General features: G+C 48.3%; 1 protein-coding gene across 1 annotated transcript in view; it reads left to right on the forward strand.

Moving 5' to 3' along the window:
• The first annotated feature begins 981 nt into the window (after positions 1-981).
• The window catches only part of SPTBN4 (spectrin beta, non-erythrocytic 4), a 92,174-nt gene continuing 73,603 nt past the window's right edge, over positions 982-19,552 (forward strand). Inside the window, exons 1-7 of the mRNA XM_081200110.1 lie at positions 982-1,605; positions 3,613-3,764; positions 4,334-4,507; positions 5,960-6,051; positions 13,911-13,991; positions 14,100-14,215; positions 16,787-16,899. Coding sequence (XP_081056236.1) covers positions 1,431-1,605; positions 3,613-3,764; positions 4,334-4,507; positions 5,960-6,051; positions 13,911-13,991; positions 14,100-14,215; positions 16,787-16,899 — 903 coding nt within the window. The 5' untranslated portion in view covers positions 982-1,430. The remainder of the gene's footprint in view (positions 1,606-3,612; positions 3,765-4,333; positions 4,508-5,959; positions 6,052-13,910; positions 13,992-14,099; positions 14,216-16,786; positions 16,900-19,552) is intronic.

Consider the following 19,552-nt stretch of genomic DNA (forward strand, 5'->3'; position numbering starts at 1 on the left):
AAAATATTCATCCCGAAGCGTATTTATCCCGAGGTATGAGTGTACAGTAGTATTATTATTTACCTCTCTTGCAAGCCTGGGCTCCTTCTGAGCTTTAGTCAGCCTGACTTCCCCCTGCAGCTCATGAATATTCCTCCTTTGTGATTTCCGCTTTCTCCCATTTCTTATACATGCCTGTCTTAACTCTCAGCTCATCTGTAAGCTGCTTATGCAGCCTCACCGGTTTCCTTAGACGCCTCCCGCTTTTCTTTCTTCCTTGTCTTTCTTTGGATTCCTGGGTGCCCCCCATGAAATATCCCCCCAGTCTCTTCTGGGGTTCCCCTGCACACGCTGCCAGGGTTGGCTACTGGCCAGTGATGCAGACTGTCCAGCCTCCTCCCTCACCTTCTCTGGCTGGGGAAGGGGGTGGGCCAATCCGGACCCCCACTTGCCAGGAGGGCGAGGGAGGAAGCAGGCCTTCTCAGGCCCAAGCAAGGGAGCAGGAAGAGCCCCACGTTAAAGAACCAGCCCTGCAGAACCCTCGGGAAATAGGAACGGGCGACCATTCACTTTCTGGGGCAAAAGCTCCCCCCCCCCATTTCATTTCTTCTATTTCTATGCTGGTTTTCATTCAAACAAAGGGACTTACAAATAATCAGAACAGAACATCACAGCTATTGCATGCGTCATATTATATGATTAACAAATCATCCATCAAACCAGGGCTTTTTTTTAGCCCAAACTCCCCATTCCGGCACCTCTCCTGCCATTGCGGAGGTGTTCATGGTGAGTTCTGCTTCTTCTTTTTCTAGAAAAATAGTCCTGCATAAAACATAATCTATAAAAGAGTATTAACAAAATAACAGCTAAAAGTTAAGCGAAATCCTATTATGCTCGCATACTCCTCTCTCTTAGAACTCTTCCACCGCTTCAGTTTCTCCAGTTCGTTAAAATACACCCGCCCAGGGTCCAAGGAGGAAACACCTACAACAGGCATGGCCAAACTTGGTCCTCCAGATGTTTTGGGACTACAATTCCCATCATCCCTGACCACAGGTCCTGCTAGCTAGGGCTCATGGGAGTTGTAGGCCAGAAACATCTGGAGGGCCGAGTTTGCCTATGCCTGACCTACAGCAACAGAGCAATGCTTTAACTTATTAGTTAAAAAGCAGGATTTATGTCTCATGGGGTGCTGGGGGGAGCTGCTGCTTGGTACAGAGTTAGGCCCTGGAGGCTCCATCTGGCTCACTGTTGCTTACACTGACTGGCAGCAGCTGCCTGGCATTTCAGAACTGTCCTCTCCTTGACTCCCCAACTCCGCCTTTGCAGTGCGTCCTCTCAGCTGGTCTCCCTCGCCATCTCTACAGGGGGGCTGGCCAGGGCTCCAGGCGCCCATGAGGTCCTTCTGCGCAGATCCGTGAAGGAGCCTTCCTCCCGGCGCCAGGGGCAAGATGGCAAATGTCACGCCAGCCAAGCTGGACAACCTGGAGGCGCAGCAGCAGCAGCAGCAGCAGAACAACAACACCCGGTGGGAGAGCACTGAGCACCACCACCAGCACCGGCCCTGGGATGAGGCCACCGCCACAGCCAAGCTCTTTGAGTGCTCGCGGATCAAGGCCTTGGCCGGTACGTCTTGCATGGCTCTTGCCGGCCTGCAGGGATAGAAAGGGTTGGACAAGGGGAGGCTGAATTGCAGGCAGCAGGCACAACGTGGGCGAGCTAGGCTGGGCTTTCAGGTGCCCAGGGTTGGAAGGGACCCCAGTGGACATCTAGTCCAACCCCCTGCAGTGCACAGGGATGTGGTCTGGACACCCCCCCCCCCGATCCCGCAGGATTGCTCTGAGACGGAGCCCCAACTGCAGGGAACGGGGGGGGGGCAGCTTTGTCAGAGTCAGGGGTCCTAAAAAACTGCTTAGGCCCCCACCCTCTCAGCTCCCTAAACTCATTGCCAGCGACCGCTTCCCTCCCCTACAAAGCACATTATTCAGAGTAGCGCCTCGCACAACCCGCTAAGGAAGATAACTGTGGTGAAATTCAAAATGGGAGCAATTAATTGCACATTAATTCCAAATCCAATCAAGGCTGCTTAATTAATTCCGCAAGATGTGTTCCCAATCTAGCGTGCCAATGGGGCTGGCAGCGGAATCTGACTTTGGTGCTAACTTTGCTTGGGGGGCAGCAGGCCAGCTTGCCTGGGGAGTGGAGGGAGAGCAGAATCCTCTTGGCGATTCCTCCAGCGCCAAGGGGTCTCCCTGTAGCCTCTGAAGAGTGAGGGGCTCCTGCCCCCCTGCCCTGCCTTCCTCTGCCAACCCTGAGCCCCTCTGGCACCCAGGAGCCTCCCTCTCCCCCGCTTTGAAAATTGCTTGTGGGGCTCATTTCAAAGACGGCTGCAAATTAGCCGGGGGATGAATAAAGAGGGAGGTGAGCTGACCGTGGGTTCCACCCAGTTCAGCATTGTCTACACTGACTGGCAGCAGTAATGCACATGGTGGCAGCTTCCTTCATCCATGAGAGGCTGCCTGCCTGGGGGTGGGAGGGGCTCTCTCTAGGAGAGGTGAGGGGGCTTAAGCTCGCTTTGCTGGTGGCGCTGGAGGTTGGGGTTAGGAATCGGCCCCTGCACGTCATGGGAGACAGTTCCTTGCTGGGGGTTGGGCTAGATGACCACTTGGGTCCCTTCCAAGTTCTTCTTCTTATTTTTATTTTCTTTATTTACACATTTTAAATTATACAAATCAAACACATTTTTCTGTTATAAAAGAAAAGAAGGGGGAAATAGAAAAAAATAGAAGAAAAAATAGAAAATAAAGTTAAATGAAAAATCTTATTAAAGACATACAGTTTTTTAAGAAATACAAACCACCATTGGCATTATTATAAACATATATTTCCAGTAAGAGGTTGTTTTATCGATTTCTCCTCGCTACTCTTAATTTCTTACTTATGCCTAATCTCTGGTTTTATTCCCTGACTTGTTAATGACTTCCTTCTACCTCTATGCCATGGGTTGGCAAATTAAGGCCCGGGGGCCAGATCCGGCCCAATCGCCTTCTCAATCTGGCCCCCGGACGGTCTGGGAATCAGCGTGTTTTTACATGAGTAGAATGTGTGCTTTTATTTAAAATGCAACTCTGGTTTATTTGTGGGGCATAGGAATTCATTCATTTCACACACACCCCAAAAATATGGTCCGCCCTCTGCAAGGTCTGAGGGACAGCGGACCGGCCCCCTGCTGAAAAAGTTTGCTGATCCCTGGACTATGCAGTTCATAATTTCTCATTTATAAAAATTCCTGCCTCTGTTCTTGTTCTACGAAAGACCATTCTTTTAACTCTGTGGAATTTAGTCTATGCTCAACCAAGAGTCATCGTTGGAAACGTATTTCATCATGTCATTTATAAAAACATCCCATCCCATTAAAAAACATCCCAGTGATTTTCTGTTGGTTTTGCTAGTTCAAGACATTCACATAGCCTTTTTGACTCGGGTCCCTTCCAAGTTCTGTGGTTCTGCAGCTGGCAGCGCTGGTGGACCCTGGGCAGAGCCCTCTGGGTGCTTTTGGGGTGGGTTCCCTGGGGGCAGAGGGGGGACCCTGGGGGGCTCCGCCTACTGAGCTTGACCCCCTCTTCCTGCCAGACGAGCGCGAAGCCGTGCAGAAGAAGACCTTCACCAAGTGGGTCAACTCGCACCTGAGCCAGGCCTCCTGCCGGATCAGCGACCTCTACACCGACCTGCGGGACGGATTCATGCTGACCAAGCTGCTGGAGGTGCTGTCTGGGGAGCAGCTGGTGAGGAGGGGCTTTGGGGCAAGGGGAGGTGGGGAGCGTCTTGGGGGGCTCCGTCTGCAGCAGGAGTTTGCTTCGAAAGAGGAAAACATGGGCCAGACCTGTGGATTTCTGTGTTGCACTGAGGAACGCACTCTGCACATGGTATGGGGCGTTTCCTTCTTCGCTCCGATGCCGCTGACTCCTGGGTTTCTGAGGTTTTGCTCTGTGGGGGCAGCAGAAGGGCCTGATGCGAGATGCATTCTCAATACAGAATGCACTCGGCACATGGTCAGAGGCATTTCCCTCTTCGTTCTGAGTTTCTTTTGTTCAGAGCAAGCTCTGGGGTTTTGGGGGGGAGGAGAAGGGTGCGATGTGGGATGCGCTCTGTGTTGCAAAAGAGAGAGCACTCTGCACATGCTCAGAGAAATACCCTCCTTTGCTCCACACTGCCGGCTCCAGAGTTTCTGGCACTCAGAGCAGATTCTGAGGTTGAGTTCTGTGAGGGGAAGAGAAGGGCCTGAGGTGGGGTGTGGGTGGCTTTTGGGGGGAAAAGAGTCTCCCCCCCACCTGTCCACTTTCTCCCCCGTCAGCCCAAGCCCACCCGCGGCCGAATGCGGATCCACTCCCTGGAGAACGTGGACAAGGCCCTGCAGTTCCTGAAGGAGCAGCGCGTCCACCTGGAGAACGTGGGCTCCCACGACATCGTGGACGGAAACCAGCGCCTGACGCTGGGACTCATCTGGACCATCATCCTGCGCTTCCAGGTGGGGCCCGGGGGGTGAAGTGGGGAGCTGGGGTCAGCATGGCTTGGGCTTCCTGTCGGCCCTTGAGAAGTCCCTTCCGCCCCCTGGCTCCCCTGCCAGGGCACCCGGGACCTTCTCTCGTGCCTCCCCCGAGGAAGCCCCTGGCATGGCCCTCTGCCCCGGAAGCATTGGCGTGGGCCCCTGCCCCCCCCCCGGGGACAGCCTTGGCAAGAGGGCAGGGGGTCAAAGAAATGGACAGTGGCACCTTGGTTCTCAAACTTGATCCGTTCCAAAACTGAGGCGCGCTTTCCCATAGAAAGTAATGCAAAACGAATTCCATTCCAGACTTATAAAAACAATCCCTAAACATGAATTTTACTATCTAATGAGACCACTGATCCATAAAATGAAAGCAATAATCTATGTACTGTACTATAAAATAATGATGACAGTATTGTAGATGATAAAAAAAATTTTTTAAAAAAAATTCTGACCTGCACTGATGATAGTCCTTGTTTGGATGGGGGGCTTTTATCCATTTCTGCAGTCACACAATCCATCAATCAGTAGCCGGACTGGGTTCCACACAGTCACAAAAACAAATTTACTTGAAAAGCCTCAAAAACAAGTACGCAAAATAAATAGCAAAAACAAAAGCGCCAAACTGAATCTGCTCCGGAAGTCCATTTGACTTCTGGAATGTTCAGAAACTGAGGCGCGGCTTCTGATGGGCGCAGGCAGGCGCCCCAGAAACAATAGCCGACAGCGGCATCGGACGTTCGACTTCCGAAAAACATTTGAAAACTGGAACACTGATTTCCAGGTTTTCGGCGTTTGGGAACCAAAGCATTTGAGTACCAAGGTACCACTGTATTGTTGGCATTAGTTTGTTTACGTTCTTCTTATGCATTTTGTGTTCCCGTTTTGTATTTTACTATTATTAAATTTGTATACTGCCCTTCATGCGAAGATCACAGCATAAAAACACAAAACGAAAACACAAAAGGCATAAGAACAACAACAAGAACAAGAACCCCGAACTGCCCTGTAAGGCTCTTGGACTGAAGGGCGGTGTGTACAGATTTGGTAGGTAATATAACAATAGCACGTCCCCGGATTTATTTATTTTAGTTCATATAATTTATACGCCGTTGGTTGCCAAAATGAATGAATGAAAGAAAGAAACCTCAAAGCAACGAGAACAGGATTTGAACTATGAGCCACAGAAGGGATGAGAGGTGATGGTCTGGTGGTTGTGATACGAGAGAGAGAAGACGGGGTTCCGCAAGGGGGAGAAATTAGAAACCCCGCAGGAAACGGGAGGTGAAGCTTTGGAGTGCATATGTGAAATTTTTGAAATTTAATAAAATAGGAAGGGAGGAAGCTGAACGTGGTTTGCAAAGAGATAAAACAATAAACTCCAATGACAACATGTTGCAAAAACGGAAAATGCTAAAAGGTTGAAATTTGCAGATCCAGGTGATCAAAATAGAAACGGAGGACAACCGGGAGACTCGCTCCGCCAAGGACGCCTTGCTCCTCTGGTGCCAGATGAAGACGGCCGGGTGAGCAGGCAGGGAGAGGGCAGCGCCCCTGCTCTCTCTATTTTATTTTATTGAGTTTATTTACAACACACACACACACACACACACGTCAAACTAAACATGAAAATAATAGCACAAAATTAAAAGAAAAACAAACAGCAACAAAACACAAAAGAAAAAAAATACAAATAAGACATGATAACGCATGAAAACTTATACAAAACAAATACCGTATTTTTTGCACCATAACACTCACTTTTTTCCTCCTAGAAAGTAAGGGGAAATGTCTGTGCGTGTTATGGAGGGAATGCCTACGGGTGGCATGCCTACGGATTTTCCTCCTCTAAAAACTACGTGCGTGTTATGGTCGGGTGCGTGTTATAGAGCGAAAAATACGGTAATCAATTATATATATATATATATATATATATATATATATATATACACACACACACACACACACACACACACACATACATATATATATTTGTCATTCTGCATATTTTAATACATCTTAGCTTCATATTATTTTACCTAAATACTCTATTTTCTTCTAGATTTTATATCACACCATTAAAATGTTCAGTTTCTGTTAATTGGTTCTCGTGGGAAACTTGCAGATTCTAGCTTAGCACAATTAACTCAAGCTGGTGTCAATTTACTCTTGGCAGAAAGCCCAGGTCTGCTTGACCTAGAAACTACTCACTCTGATTGGCTAACGACCAGCACTCAACTCTGTTATCTAGGATTGCTAGCACAGTTTGAGGTTGAGGTGTGTTAGGAGTTAGAAGTGCTGTGTATGGTTTTGAGAGAGAGAAAGAGAGGATTTATTTTGCTTTTATTTGTATGCAGAAACTCTGCTGGTTTTATTTTTCCCTTTTAATAAATCCTGTAAATAGTTATTCTGAGTCTAGCTGACTAGTCATTACTGCCGCAACTAGCTTCCTCGCTGTGCAGGAAAACTCTGCTACGTTTGGGCTAAAGCCAGTAGGGCTATGCCTGACACTTCAAAGTTCCATGAGGTTATGGGCATTGTGCTGCCAGCCTGAGTTGCGGTGGTGTCAGCAGCAACGGCGTTGGTTCCAGTAGTTCCAGAAGTTGTTGTTCTCTGGCTGGTTCCTGACCGTGGTGAGCTGGTGACGCAGCGGACTCAAGGACAACAGCTGCAGCGTGTGAGTGCTGGGTGCTGTGGTTCCTGTTTTCTCTCTCGGTGGTCGTGAGTAGCTGGTTCCGGGTTCCAGGGACATCGCTCTCAAGATGGCCTCACAACCAGTTCAGATGGCTTTTGAGCGTCTGAATGACTCCAATTACTTGCTGTGGTCGGAACGCATGCAGGCAGTGCTGCAGAGGGATCGTCTCTGGCAAGTGGTGAGTAAGTTTCCTACGAAGCCTGATGATGAAGACCTTGATAAAGACCAAAGAGCAAGGGCCACAATTGTCTTGGGGCTGGAAGATTCCCAGTTGCCGTATGTGAGGGGAATCAAGACAGCTAGAGGTGTGTGGCAAGCACTTAAAGAACTCCATGTGCGTGAGACAGCGGTTTCCAAGCTGTTCATTCGCAAGGCATTGTACAAGGCAATGTTACAGCCTGGGGTTACAATGCAGGAACACCTACACAGTTTACAGTTAAAGTTTGCTGCGCTACAGGAAAGAGACTGTGCATTAGACCAGCAGGAGAAGGTGGCTATTATTTTGAGTTCTCTCCCGGAAAGCTGGGATAATTTAGTTTTGTCTCTAGAAGGCATACAGGAGCGTGATTTATCAGTCAGTTACGTTACTGGGCGTTTGATTGAAGAATGGCAGAAGAGGCAAGAAAGGTTGTTGGCTGCAGAGGCTTCTACAGGCGGGCGGTTTGGAAGGAGTTCTCATGCCGTGCCAGAGGTGAAGCAAAAGCAGCGTACTGGTGAGGAGTCAGCGTTTGCTGTTAGGCGTTGTTTCCGATGTGGGTCTTCAGCGCATCTAAAACGACAATGTCCGGAGTTGGTCAAGTCTCAGTTGCCGGTGAAGGAGCAGAGACGAGATCAGCAGCAGCAGCAGCGTAAAAAGAAATTCTTCAAACAAAAACAGTCGGCTCAGCTGGTGACCGCCGTGGCCAAGATTGCTGATGAGAAACAAGCGGTCTGGGTGGTCGATTCTGGAGCGTCTCGGCACATCGTGAATTCAGATGAATTGTTTGTTTCCAAGAACTCAGCACAGCGCAGCCAGGTGGCTCTAGCAGACGGAAGTACATCCGAAGTGATTTCGGGGGGTGCAGTTTTTGTTCCTTGTCTTCGTGAATGTCTGCAAAATGTACTTTGTGTGCCGTCATTAAGGAGCAATCTGATGTCTGTAGATTGTTTGCTGAAAGCTGGGTTTAAAGTGCATTTTGAAGGAGACAGTTGCATTATTAAGAAGGCTGGTGAGATTTTAGGCACTGCTAAGTCAGAGGGAGGCTTGTTTTGGCTTAAAGCAGGATCTCAAGTTGCAGCAGTAGTCAGTAAATCTCAGCCTGCAGTGAATAACAAAGCTATACATGACAACTGTGTGCACTTATTGCATAGGAAAATGGGGCATGCTTGCTGGAAAAGTGTACTAAAAATGTCTGAATTGGCTGATGGGGGTAATTTAAAGAGTTGTAACAAGTACCTTGATTGTAATGTCTGTAAAAAGGTTAAAACCCACAGAGTCTCTTACCCCAGAAGTGACAGAGTTAGTGAGTCACCGCTACAGCTGGTTCACATGGACGTAATTGGTCCATTTGCTGTAAGCAGGGGTGGATCGCGCTTTTCACTAACAATTGTGGATGACGCCACGCGTTACTCTTGGGTTTTTCCCATGAAGAATAAGGGTGACGTGTTCACTAAGTTTAAAGGCTGGGTGGCATCTGTGGAAAGATTTCTGTCCATTAAACTCAAAAGGATACAGACGGACAGAGGTGGCGAATTTATGTCAAATGCCTTTAGAGATTGGTTACAAAAGCGTGGCATTGGGCATAGAAAAACGAACGTTTTTTCCCCAGAGGAGAATGGCGTTGCAGAGCGAAAAAACAGATCTTTACAAGATATGATGTTTGCCATGCTTGATGATGCTGATTTACCCATGTCTTATTGGGGGGAGAGCATGCTCACCGCGTGTTATCTCCAAAATAGGCTCTTTCATCAAACAATAGGTACAACCCCGTACTTTAAATTGTTTCAGAAAAAACCTAAAATTGACCACTTGCATGTGTTTGGATCAAAAGCCTGGGTATTAATTCCGAAACAAATGAGAAAGAAGGGAGATCCTAAGACCAAACAGTTAGTGTTTGTGGGTTACCAGGAGCTGGGAAAAGGTTTCCGCTTTGCTGAAGGGACAAATGGCATTGTGATCTCCAGGAATGCCAGTTTTTGTGAACATAGTGGCTGGGAGAGACTACATGCCAATACTGAGGTTTGGTTTGAACCTTCCCAGGAGCTTCATGACTCTGAAGGTAAACATAGAGAATCAGAGTCTGAGGGGGAGGAAAGTTCAGATAAGAGCTCTCAAGAAAGTGGAAGACCAGTTGCTAAGCAACAAAAGAGAGGTCGTAGTTCTGAGGAGGAAAGTGGGTCAGAAGAAAAATTTTCTCCCAGAAGATCTAAAAGACAAAACAAAGGAGTGCCTCCGGTGCGTTTTTCTCCAGATACTGCAAATGTGTTTAGTGTAATTGCAGAACCCAAGAGTTTTCAGGAGGTGTTAAAGTTACCAAAAGAGGAGGCAGAGCGCTGGAAACAGGCAATGGAGGAAGAGATGTCCTCTCTGAATGAGCATAAGGTTTTTACACCAGTGGCAGCGCCTGAGGGGGCAAAGATTGTAGGCTGCAGGTGGGTGTACAAAAGACTTAGGCCCGGTTAGGACATATCTAGGGTTGGAAGTGTGCTGGGCCCAAGATGGCAGCTGCCTAATTAGTCAGCAGAACAAAGTTAAACAACTACTGACTACATACAGGATGCAGGATTGCAAAGGGGCAGCGGTGCCTATGGATCCAGGTTTCATAAAAACACTTCATACAGATGAGAGTCCTGAATTTGAACATCCTGATGTATATCACTCTGTAATTGGAAGTTTATTGTATATAGCACAGTGGTCCAGACCTGATATTAGCTACGCAGTAGGCATATTAAGTAGATTGGTCTCAAAACCCACACTAAATGCCTGGAAAGGGGTAAAACAAGTTCTGAGGTATCTCAAACAGACAATTGGCTATATGTTACAATTAAATTCTTCCGAGGACGAAATGTTGAGTTGCTACTGTGATAGTGACTGGGGAAATTTGCCAGATAGAAAATCTGTCACAGGACTAGTCATAATGGTCGGTGGAGCTTTAATCAGCTGGCGGTCACGCAAGCAAGACGTTGTAAGTGTGTCATCAACGGAATCAGAGTACGCCGCATTGAGCGAATTGTGCAACGAGGTGATTTATTTCAAGCATTTGTTAGCAGATTTAAATGTAAATTGTGGAGAACCAGTACAAGTTTACATTGATAATCAAGCTTGTATAACCTTAAGTAAAACAGAGGGTTTCAAATCACGTTCAAAACATATCTCTGTAAAATACCAAAATGTACGTTGCTGTGTACAAGACAATGTAATCACCTGTACTTATGTATCAAGTGAAGAAAATGTAGCAGATGTATTAACTAAACCATTGGCAAAGATAAAGAACAAGCGAATGTGCAAGGGTTTAGGTTTGCTGGAAAAATAATCTCCTACATAGGTGTATTTGGTGTTAATTGTTCAGCAGAATCTGTGAGGGGGTGTTCAGTTTCTGTTAATTGGTTCTCGTGGGAAACTTGCAGATTCTAGCTTAGCACAATTAACTCAAGCTGGTGTCAATTTACTCTTGGCAGAAAGCCCAGGTCTGCTTGACCTAGAAACTACTCACTCTGATTGGCTAACGACCAGCACTCAACTCTGTTATCTAGGATTGCTAGCACAGTTTGAGGTTGAGGTGTGTTAGGAGTTAGAAGTGCTGTGTATGGTTTTGAGAGAGAGAAAGAGAGGATTTATTTTGCTTTTATTTGTATGCAGAAACTCTGCTGGTTTTATTTTTCCCTTTTAATAAATCCTGTAAATAGTTATTCTGAGTCTAGCTGACTAGTCATTACTGCCGCAACTAGCTTCCTCGCTGTGCAGGAAAACTCTGCTACGTTTGGGCTAAAGCCAGTAGGGCTATGCCTGACACTTCAAAGTTCCATGATAAAATCACATATTATACTTATTTGTTTTCATATTGTCCTATATCTTTAACATTCTTTTTTTGTGTGTTTACTCAACCCCTGCTAATGAGTCTCATTCTTTACAATACTTTGTATTTTTTAAAGTCTTTGTTGCCTTTATCTCTTAATCTTGCCGTAAATTTCGCCATTTCTGATTATTCCATCATTTTAAGACACAAACTCTCTTTCCTGCCTCCTGCTTTTTTGTCAGGCTGCAGAGAGGTGCCCCACCCCCACCCCCCAATTCAGCAATATGCAGATTTTGTTACGTAAAATTAACTGGAAACCTGCAGAGGCCGCTTTCGGCTGAAATGTGGCCTTTAAGAAAAAAATCCATAAAGCATCGAAAGCATAGGGAACAGGAGCAGAACAAAGTAAACCGGAGCTCAAAACAAATTAAAAAAAGACTTTTGAGGTTGCTGCTCACATCTCTCTCTCCCCCCCCCCCTTCATCCTTCAGGGAGCTCTGGGCAACAGGGGAGATTCTTTAGGGAAGTTTTTAACGTTTGATGCTGTATCGTGTTTTTAATATTCAGTTGGGAGCTGCCCAGAGTGGGTGGGGAAGAAATATATTATTATTATTAGTAGTAGTAGTAGTAGTAATTATTATTTTCCACAACACCCCTGTGAGGTAGCCTAGGCTGAACAACAGTGCCTGGCTCACCACCACCCAGTGGCTGAGTGGGGGAATGGACGCTGGTTTTTTGGCTCATGCCTTTATTTATCAGCTCATCCCCCTGGATATGTTTCATGTGGGGCATAGATTTTTTTGAAAAAAAAAGCATACCCGGGGGTTGGACTGGATGATGCCTGGGGTCCCGTTTTGTGATCCTCCTTGTGCCCCTAGCTAGAAGGTGCATTCCATTCACCTTCCTCCTCTGACCAGGGTGCCAGGCTAGGTTGAAGGCCAGGTCTTCCTCCGAAAGATTTGTTTCAAAATAAACGTAAAACACTCTCTAAAATGCATATTATTCCTTGACTGTGAGGTCAAGGAGGAAGAAGTCAAATCCGTCATGGGCCAAGGATCTCGGCTAGAACATCTACATGGAAAGTTGGGAGAGACTCTGGAAGGAGGACATCAAATTTACAGCATGTTGTGATTTAAAAGAAAATTGTATGAAAATGCTTTATGGGTGGCATTTAACGCCTCTTAAGCTAGCCAAAATGTTCAGATCTAGGACAAACACTTCTTGGAAATGCAGGGAGGCTGAAGGCACATGGATCCACATGTGGTGGAACTGTGAAAAGATCAGACAGTTTTGGGAAATGATTACAACAAGCTGAAGAAAATGTGGAAATGCTCCTTCCCTAAGAAACCAGAGGCCTCCTGCGAGGAATTATGGGGAATGAAATCCCCAAAAAGTTCAGGAGAGTCTGTTTGTATGTTACAGTTGCTGCCAGAATACTAATCGCAAAAGGCTAGAAGGGAGAGGATATTCTAAATTAGACTGGCAAAACAAGATAAGAAAGTACGCTGAACTGGCAAGATTATCAGCAAGGCTAAGAGAAGTTACAGATGAAAAAATTATCAGAGTGGGATTCATACAGAGTCTATGTGAAAGAACATTGTCAAAAGATCAATCCGTTGGCAGGTCTTGATTGAGCTTTGATGTACAATTAGGATAATTTTATAAAATAAAATTGATAGTGTTAACGGAAAAATCCAAGGACAAAAAGAAAGACACCAACCAGGATAACTTGGAGCAAAACAGCAGCCTGTAGGCTTGGCCTTTATTGATCTGTTGCAACAGGGTGCTCCCCTCACTTGCAGGAGAGAGGAGGGACCCAGAGGAATGGTGTGCAAGGCCTTATAAAGACTTTTGAAATTGCCACCCTGTAGATCAAGACCACCCCCAGAACATCATACATACATCACAGAAGGGGTGTAACCCAAGACCACCCCTCAGATACATCATACCTACATCACAGAAAAGGTGGTCTAAAACAGAACATTTGAATGTTGTTTGTTGTTGATCTCCTGTCTGGCAGGTTCCTTGATTGGATTGCCTGGGGAGCCTGGCCAGTCTTTTGTAGTGATAAATACTTAGTTCCTGGGCCAGGTCACAGGCTCACGCCCTATTCAAACACAGACATACCCTTAAGACAGGATTTGTGAAGGAAAAGACAAGGGGGAGGCTTTTCCATTTTCCTCTGACCTTGCAGAGGAAACATTTGCTCAGTTTAGGAATCAAAATGGTTCCAGGTCAGTCTTCCTGTGCTGATCTATGTACATGCTTGGTTGGTACACTTATGAACACTATCATATATCTAAGACCATAAAATTCCTATCACAGATAGTAAGTTAAATAACATGGAGAAAGTAAAGTCTAAGCACGTATTTAAGGAATTTAATTCAGGAATGCGAGGGGAAGATCGGCGGTCTTGTCCAATTTAACCACAAATGGATGTACAAAGCAAGTATTAGTTAAAGAATGAATAATTGTTTATTGTTTATTTTGCTTATAATGTCTATTGTATGTTTCTGTTACAAAGTTTTCAGCCACTAAAGCATTTAGAAACTGGGGGGGGCGGGGGTGGTGGCGAAAGGCCGTTTCCGGTCTCCCCACCTGGCCAGGTCTGCCAGGTGTCCCTCCGTTTGCTTCTTGCCAGATGTGGGGTGGGAGGGGCAGAACGGCCTTCCCGCTGACTCTCCTCCCTGCGCAGGTACCCCGAGGTCAACATCCAGAACTTCACCACCAGCTGGCGGGACGGACTGGCCTTCAACGCGCTCATCCACAAGCACAGGTGCGAGGGGCTGCCGGGCGCTGCACCCCCTGCAGCAGAGGGACCCAAGGGGATTGTGGGGCCCCCCCAGTGCCCGGACTGATCTCTTGCGCCCATTCTCTTGGCCAGGCCAGATATCATAGATTTCAAGAAGCTGACCAAGTCCAATGCCGCCTACAACCTCCAGCAGGCTTTCAATACGGCCGAACAGCAGCTGGGACTGGCCAAACTGCTCGACCCGGAAGGTAAGAGATCCCGGAATGATCCCAGAAGATTCAGATCTGTGGCAGAGGACATGCTCTGCGTCCCTGACCGCCCCTCCCCTTAAGAGGAAGGCTTTGCTCTGAGCCATTGGAGGGAGCGCCAACTTTTGCCCACCTGGTGCCTGCTGGGGGGGGGGGCAGGTGGGAGTTTCAGTCCAAGAGAGGTGGGAGGCAATAGTGGAGGAAGCCTCTCTGGCACCAGGGGTGGCGCAACCGCCCACAGGGAGGGACAGGATGGGGAGCTCAGCGCCATTCCCGCCCCCCTCCATTTTTGCTCACCTGCCTCCTTCCCTCTTTTGGGGGGTGAGATCCAGCGCGGTGGCCCGGTTGGGGGTTGCGCTCTGCCATGGCAGCCAAGCTGGGAGGGGGGCACAATCCGGCCTGGCCGGGATTTTGTCACCCCCCTCTCAGGGATGGCACCTGGGGCAGACCGCACCCACCTTGCTCCGCCCCTGGTGGACGGGGGCGCAGGTTGTGGCGGATGATGGAGAGAGCCCTGGGCGAGACGGAGTCATTACCTGTTTAATTTCGTATACTTTATACACTCCTTGAGTGTTGAAAACCTCTCGGAGCGGTTTATAAAAAGATAAACCGATAAAATTGCTACTAGAAAAGATTAACAACAATAATTTAATACTTTTGAAATGTTCAAATGACAGACAAGAAACAGATTGAGGCTTGCACCAACTTTCTAAGCATCTAGAGCGGCTTCAAAAATGTTTTCAGTAGGCGCCGAAAAGAATACAGTGATGTCAAGAGGTGGGGAGTTCCAAAGTGTGAGTGCTGCCACCCTAAAAGACTGATTTCCTACAAATGCAGAAGAACCCAGGAGTCCGGGCTCCGGGACACAAGCTCTGCCAATAATCCATTGTTTCCTCTGTGGCCTTCCAGATCCTGTCGCCTCTCCTGGGCTTTGCAGCCTAAGCCCATTTTGAGCTGCTTACTGTAATCAGATCTCCCTGATCTAATTTGTTTTAATCTGAAATCATTCCAATTGGGCCTCTCTTTAACATTGCGCGTGGCTGCATTTAATTCCTGCCCCTCGCAGCCGCTTTGCTCACAAGCCTTCCTTTCCAGAGGCCTCCCCGGCAGAGATTTCCCTTTCTGCTTGCTCTGCAAAATGCTGAATCAGTTATTCACCACGAACTCAATTGGTCCCCTTCCTGGTCTCTCCGCATCTCCATTCGCGGCCACCTCTCCAGCCCATCCTTCCCCATTTGGCAGAGGAAATAGCCCTCTCCCACCTCAGCTGATCCCCATTTTTTTTTGGGTGTTGCTCAGTTCTCCAGCATGACCTGTCCTTCCTTTCCTCGATTCCCACTTCAAATCATAGAATTGTCAAGTTGGAAGGGCCCCCAAAACATCATCTAGCCCACCCCCAGCCCTGCCGCTGCGGGGATTACCGTACCTCCCAGAAAGCCAGCGCTGGCTTAGATGGAGAGGAGGAGGCGAAGGCGAAAGATGTTTGGTGGGAGCGTTGCCTTTGTGCCCTGGCCATGTGAGGAACCAGGGATCCCGCTTCCCATCTGACAGCACACACCCCCACCCCACATTTTCCCAGGTTTCTCACCCAATACACCCGACCCTGTCCTTAATTTTGTGATTTCCCTGGAAGGTTGCCCCCCAAGACCACCCCTGGCTTCTCTGCATCCTCCATCCCCGCTCCCATTCGTGGTGCAGCAGAAGTCCTGCTCCTTTCTTTCCATTCATCACCATATTCATCACCATATTTTCTTTACCCCCCCCCACTCTCCAAAAGAACCCCCTGTGTAGCTAAATCCTCGCCAGAGACTCGATCCCAAATAGCCTGGGATCCGTTGGCCACTGATCAGCTGTTTTGAAAATAATATTTTCTCCTTGCCCCTAAAGAAAATTAAATTAAAAAAAAATCTAGCCCACCCCCAGCAGTGCAGGAATCTCAGCTAAAGAATCCCTAGCCCCCCCCCAACCTCTGCTTGGAAAGAACAATCAAACATCTCTTATTGTCAAGGTTTTCCATATGTCAGAATCTCTTCCTTGTAACTTGAAGCCATAGGTCCGAGTCCTGCCCACCAGCAGAGCAGGAGAAAACAAGCTTGCTTCCTCTTCCATGTGACAGCCCTTGAGATAGTTGAAGGTGGCTCTCCTCTTCTCCAGGCGAACATACCCAGCTCCTTCAACCGTTCCTCATCAGGCTTGGTTCCCAGACCCTTCATCATCATCATCTTGGTTGCTCTCCTCTGCACACCTTCCAGCTTGTCAGTACAGTGGTACCTCGGGTTACATACGCTTCAGGTTACAGAATCCGCTAACCCAGAAATAGTGCTTCAGGTTAAGAACTTTGCTTCAGGATAAGAACAGAAATCGGGCTCTGGCGGCGCGGCAGCAGCAGGAGGTCCCATTAGCTAAAGTGGTGCTTCAGGTTAAGAACAGTTTCAGGTTAAGAACGGACCTCCGGAACAAATTAATAACTTAACCCGAGGTACCACTGTACCCGTCTTAAACTGGGGTGTCCAGAACTGGGCAGGGACCTCCACTTGCTCCTCTTCCTGCCCTCTCTCCTTCCCTTGGCAGATGTCAACATGGAGCACCCAGACGAAAAGTCCATCCTCACCTACGTTGTCTCCTTCTACCACTACTTCTCCAAGATGAAGGCCCTGGCTGTGGAGGGGAAGCGGATTGGGAAGGTGAGCGGGGGGAGGAAGGAAGGTGGGTCGGGTGCCACCTTGCCCCAATGGCAGGCAGGCAGGGCTAAGGGCTGGATCTGTGGGCCACTTTTAAACTCCCCACGTCTGAAACATTCACACTGGACCTGGAGGAAATGGTTAAACAAAGGGGGGGGGGGAGGAGCACACAGCTTCCAAAGAAAGGCGGGGGGGGGGGGTATTTTCATTTTCTTTTTGTATATAGTTACATTCATTTTCAAAAATAACGTTAATAGAAATTTGCAAAACTGGTACACCAAGATAGAAAACAAGTGTTGTTGAAGAAGCACAGGTATTGGTCACGGTCATTTCATGGGAAGTAAAATCACAGCAGTAAAACAGATGACCGTTTATCTCTAACACACACAAAGGGCGAAATCACCTTTTATTAGAAATTCAAAAGGAGTGACAGTCTATTTTCCATGGAAGACAGAGAGACCAGATGGGACTGAGATATCATATGAAAACAGGATGGGAGTCAAATTAGGTTGACCCCGTGCCAAATACCCCTAGGACCTGGGAATCCACAAGCACATCAGAAGATCCTGGCTGCTGGATTGGGCCAGGGGGGGGCATCTAGTCCAGTATCCTGGTCTCACAGGGGCCAAATGTCCCTAAGGTCCTCGGAATCTAGATAGACTGCCTCTGGACCTGGGGGCTCCGTAAGAACATAGGAAGAGCCTTGCTGCTGGATCAGGTCGTCGAGTCCAGCATCCAGTTCTCACTGTGGCAACCAGAGGCCTGTGGGAAACTAGCAAGCAGGATTTGAACACGGAGCTCTCTCCCCTCCCGTGGCGTCCAGCAAATGGGATTCAGAAGCACTGCTGCCTCTGACTCTGCAAGCAGAGGGTACCCAGTGTGGCTACTCTTCTCCAGTAGTAGTCAGTAGTAGTCAGTAGTGTCCAGTAGACAGCGGCGTAGCGTGGGTTATCAGCACCCGGGGCAAGGCAAGTAATTTGCGCCCCCTAACCCGGGGCAAGGCAATTAATTTGCGCCCCCTAACCCGGGGCAAGGCAAGTACAGTAATTTACTCTCCCAAGCAGCAGCAGCGAGGCTTCTCTTTCCCCCGCGCTCTCCTGGAGCTGCCTCTTTTCTTTCCTTTTTTTCCCTTTCTCCAAGGCTTTTCGCTTTCTCTCCTTAATTGATTCCTCCTCCACACCGCAGCGTTTCCTGGCTGCTTCCCCCCCTCCCCTCTCTCTCCTCCTCGCTCTGCTTGCCCTGCCCTGCCTGAGGGCGCCCTGAGGAGACTCCGCTCTCCTTTTTGACCAGGCGAGGTGGAAAAGTCTCTTCCCGCCCCCTCGCCAGACTCCCTGCTCGGCTCGGCTCACTAGCCAGGCGGCCAGTGGAGAGAGAGCCGCAATTACCATAAAGCTCCTCTCCCTCCGCTTCGCCAAGCTGTCAAAGCCCGGCAGCAGCAGGCGCAGCCAGACCCCCGCCAGCCCGCCAGCCTGCCCGGCTTCCTCTCCTTTTTTTGCCCATGGCAGAAGGCTTCGCTCTACCCCTTCTGCGACCTCCTCGCCAAGCCGAGCGAGCGCGGGCTCCCTAACCCGTGGATTTTAGTAGGGGCAGAGAGCTGCTAGTGCGAGCGCGCCCCCCGCCCATGTTGCGCCCGGTGCGGCCGGCACCCCTGGCACCCCCCACGCTACGCCTCTGCCAGTAGAGGAGGTTAAGGGGTGATATGATAGCCATGTTCCAATATATAAAAGGATGTCACATAGAGGAGGGAGAAAGGTTGTTTTCTGCTGCTCCAGAGAAGCGGACACGGAGCAATGGATCCAAACTACAAGAAAGAAGATTCCACCTAAACCTTAGGAAGAACTTCCTGACAGCAAGAGCTGTTCGACAGTGGAATTTGCTGCCAAGGAGTGTGGTGGAGTCTCCTCCTTTGGAGGTCTTTAAGCAGAGGCTTGACAACCATATGTCAGGAGTGCTCTGATGGTGTTTCCTGCTTGGCAGGGGGTTGGACTCAATGGCCCTGGTGGTCTCTTCCAACTCTAGGATTCTATGATTCTATGATTCCTCTTTTAAAGACCCCTGAGTTGGGGCCATCGCTGCCTCCTGTGGGAGCCCCAGGCGAGGGGAGTCTGCTTGCGCTCTGCACTCGACCTCCCCCCCCCATGTGGGAATGTTCAGGGAGGCAGGAGAGGATATATTGTTTATTAATATCCTTCCTATCTTGTGCTAGCAAGTTTCTTTACTTCGCAGAGTTACATTCCCCTTTTTACATGCACAGCAGATGGCTGGTTGCAGGCTCGTGTGAGCCTCTCACTATTATACAATTCAGCCTGTCTCAGATTGAATTGTACATTCCTGGTAAGTTCCTTTGAATCCCTCTTAAAAGAATAAAGACACCACAATCTTATTCAAAGTCAATAAAAGAAGTTTAGGCACATCAGTTCACAGTTGGATTCCTGAAGGCAGACTTAGTTACAAATATGTACATGTGGATCTACCCCATATGGGGGAATGATCCCAGTGCTTCTGCTAGCTGAGAGCTAGCAGAGCAGACCTAGCTAGAAGCTGCTCAAATGAAGAAGGAAGTCAAAGAGAGAGAGGTGTGCTGCGTGACTCGTCCTTTTGTTACCTGGACAGGTGAGGTCACGCGCACCTCTAGTCACATGCAAAGGAAGGATGC

This window comes from Podarcis bocagei (assembly GCF_964188305.1).
Source record: "Podarcis bocagei genome assembly, chromosome: 7".
Lineage (NCBI taxonomy): Eukaryota > Metazoa > Chordata > Lepidosauria > Squamata > Lacertidae > Podarcis > Podarcis bocagei.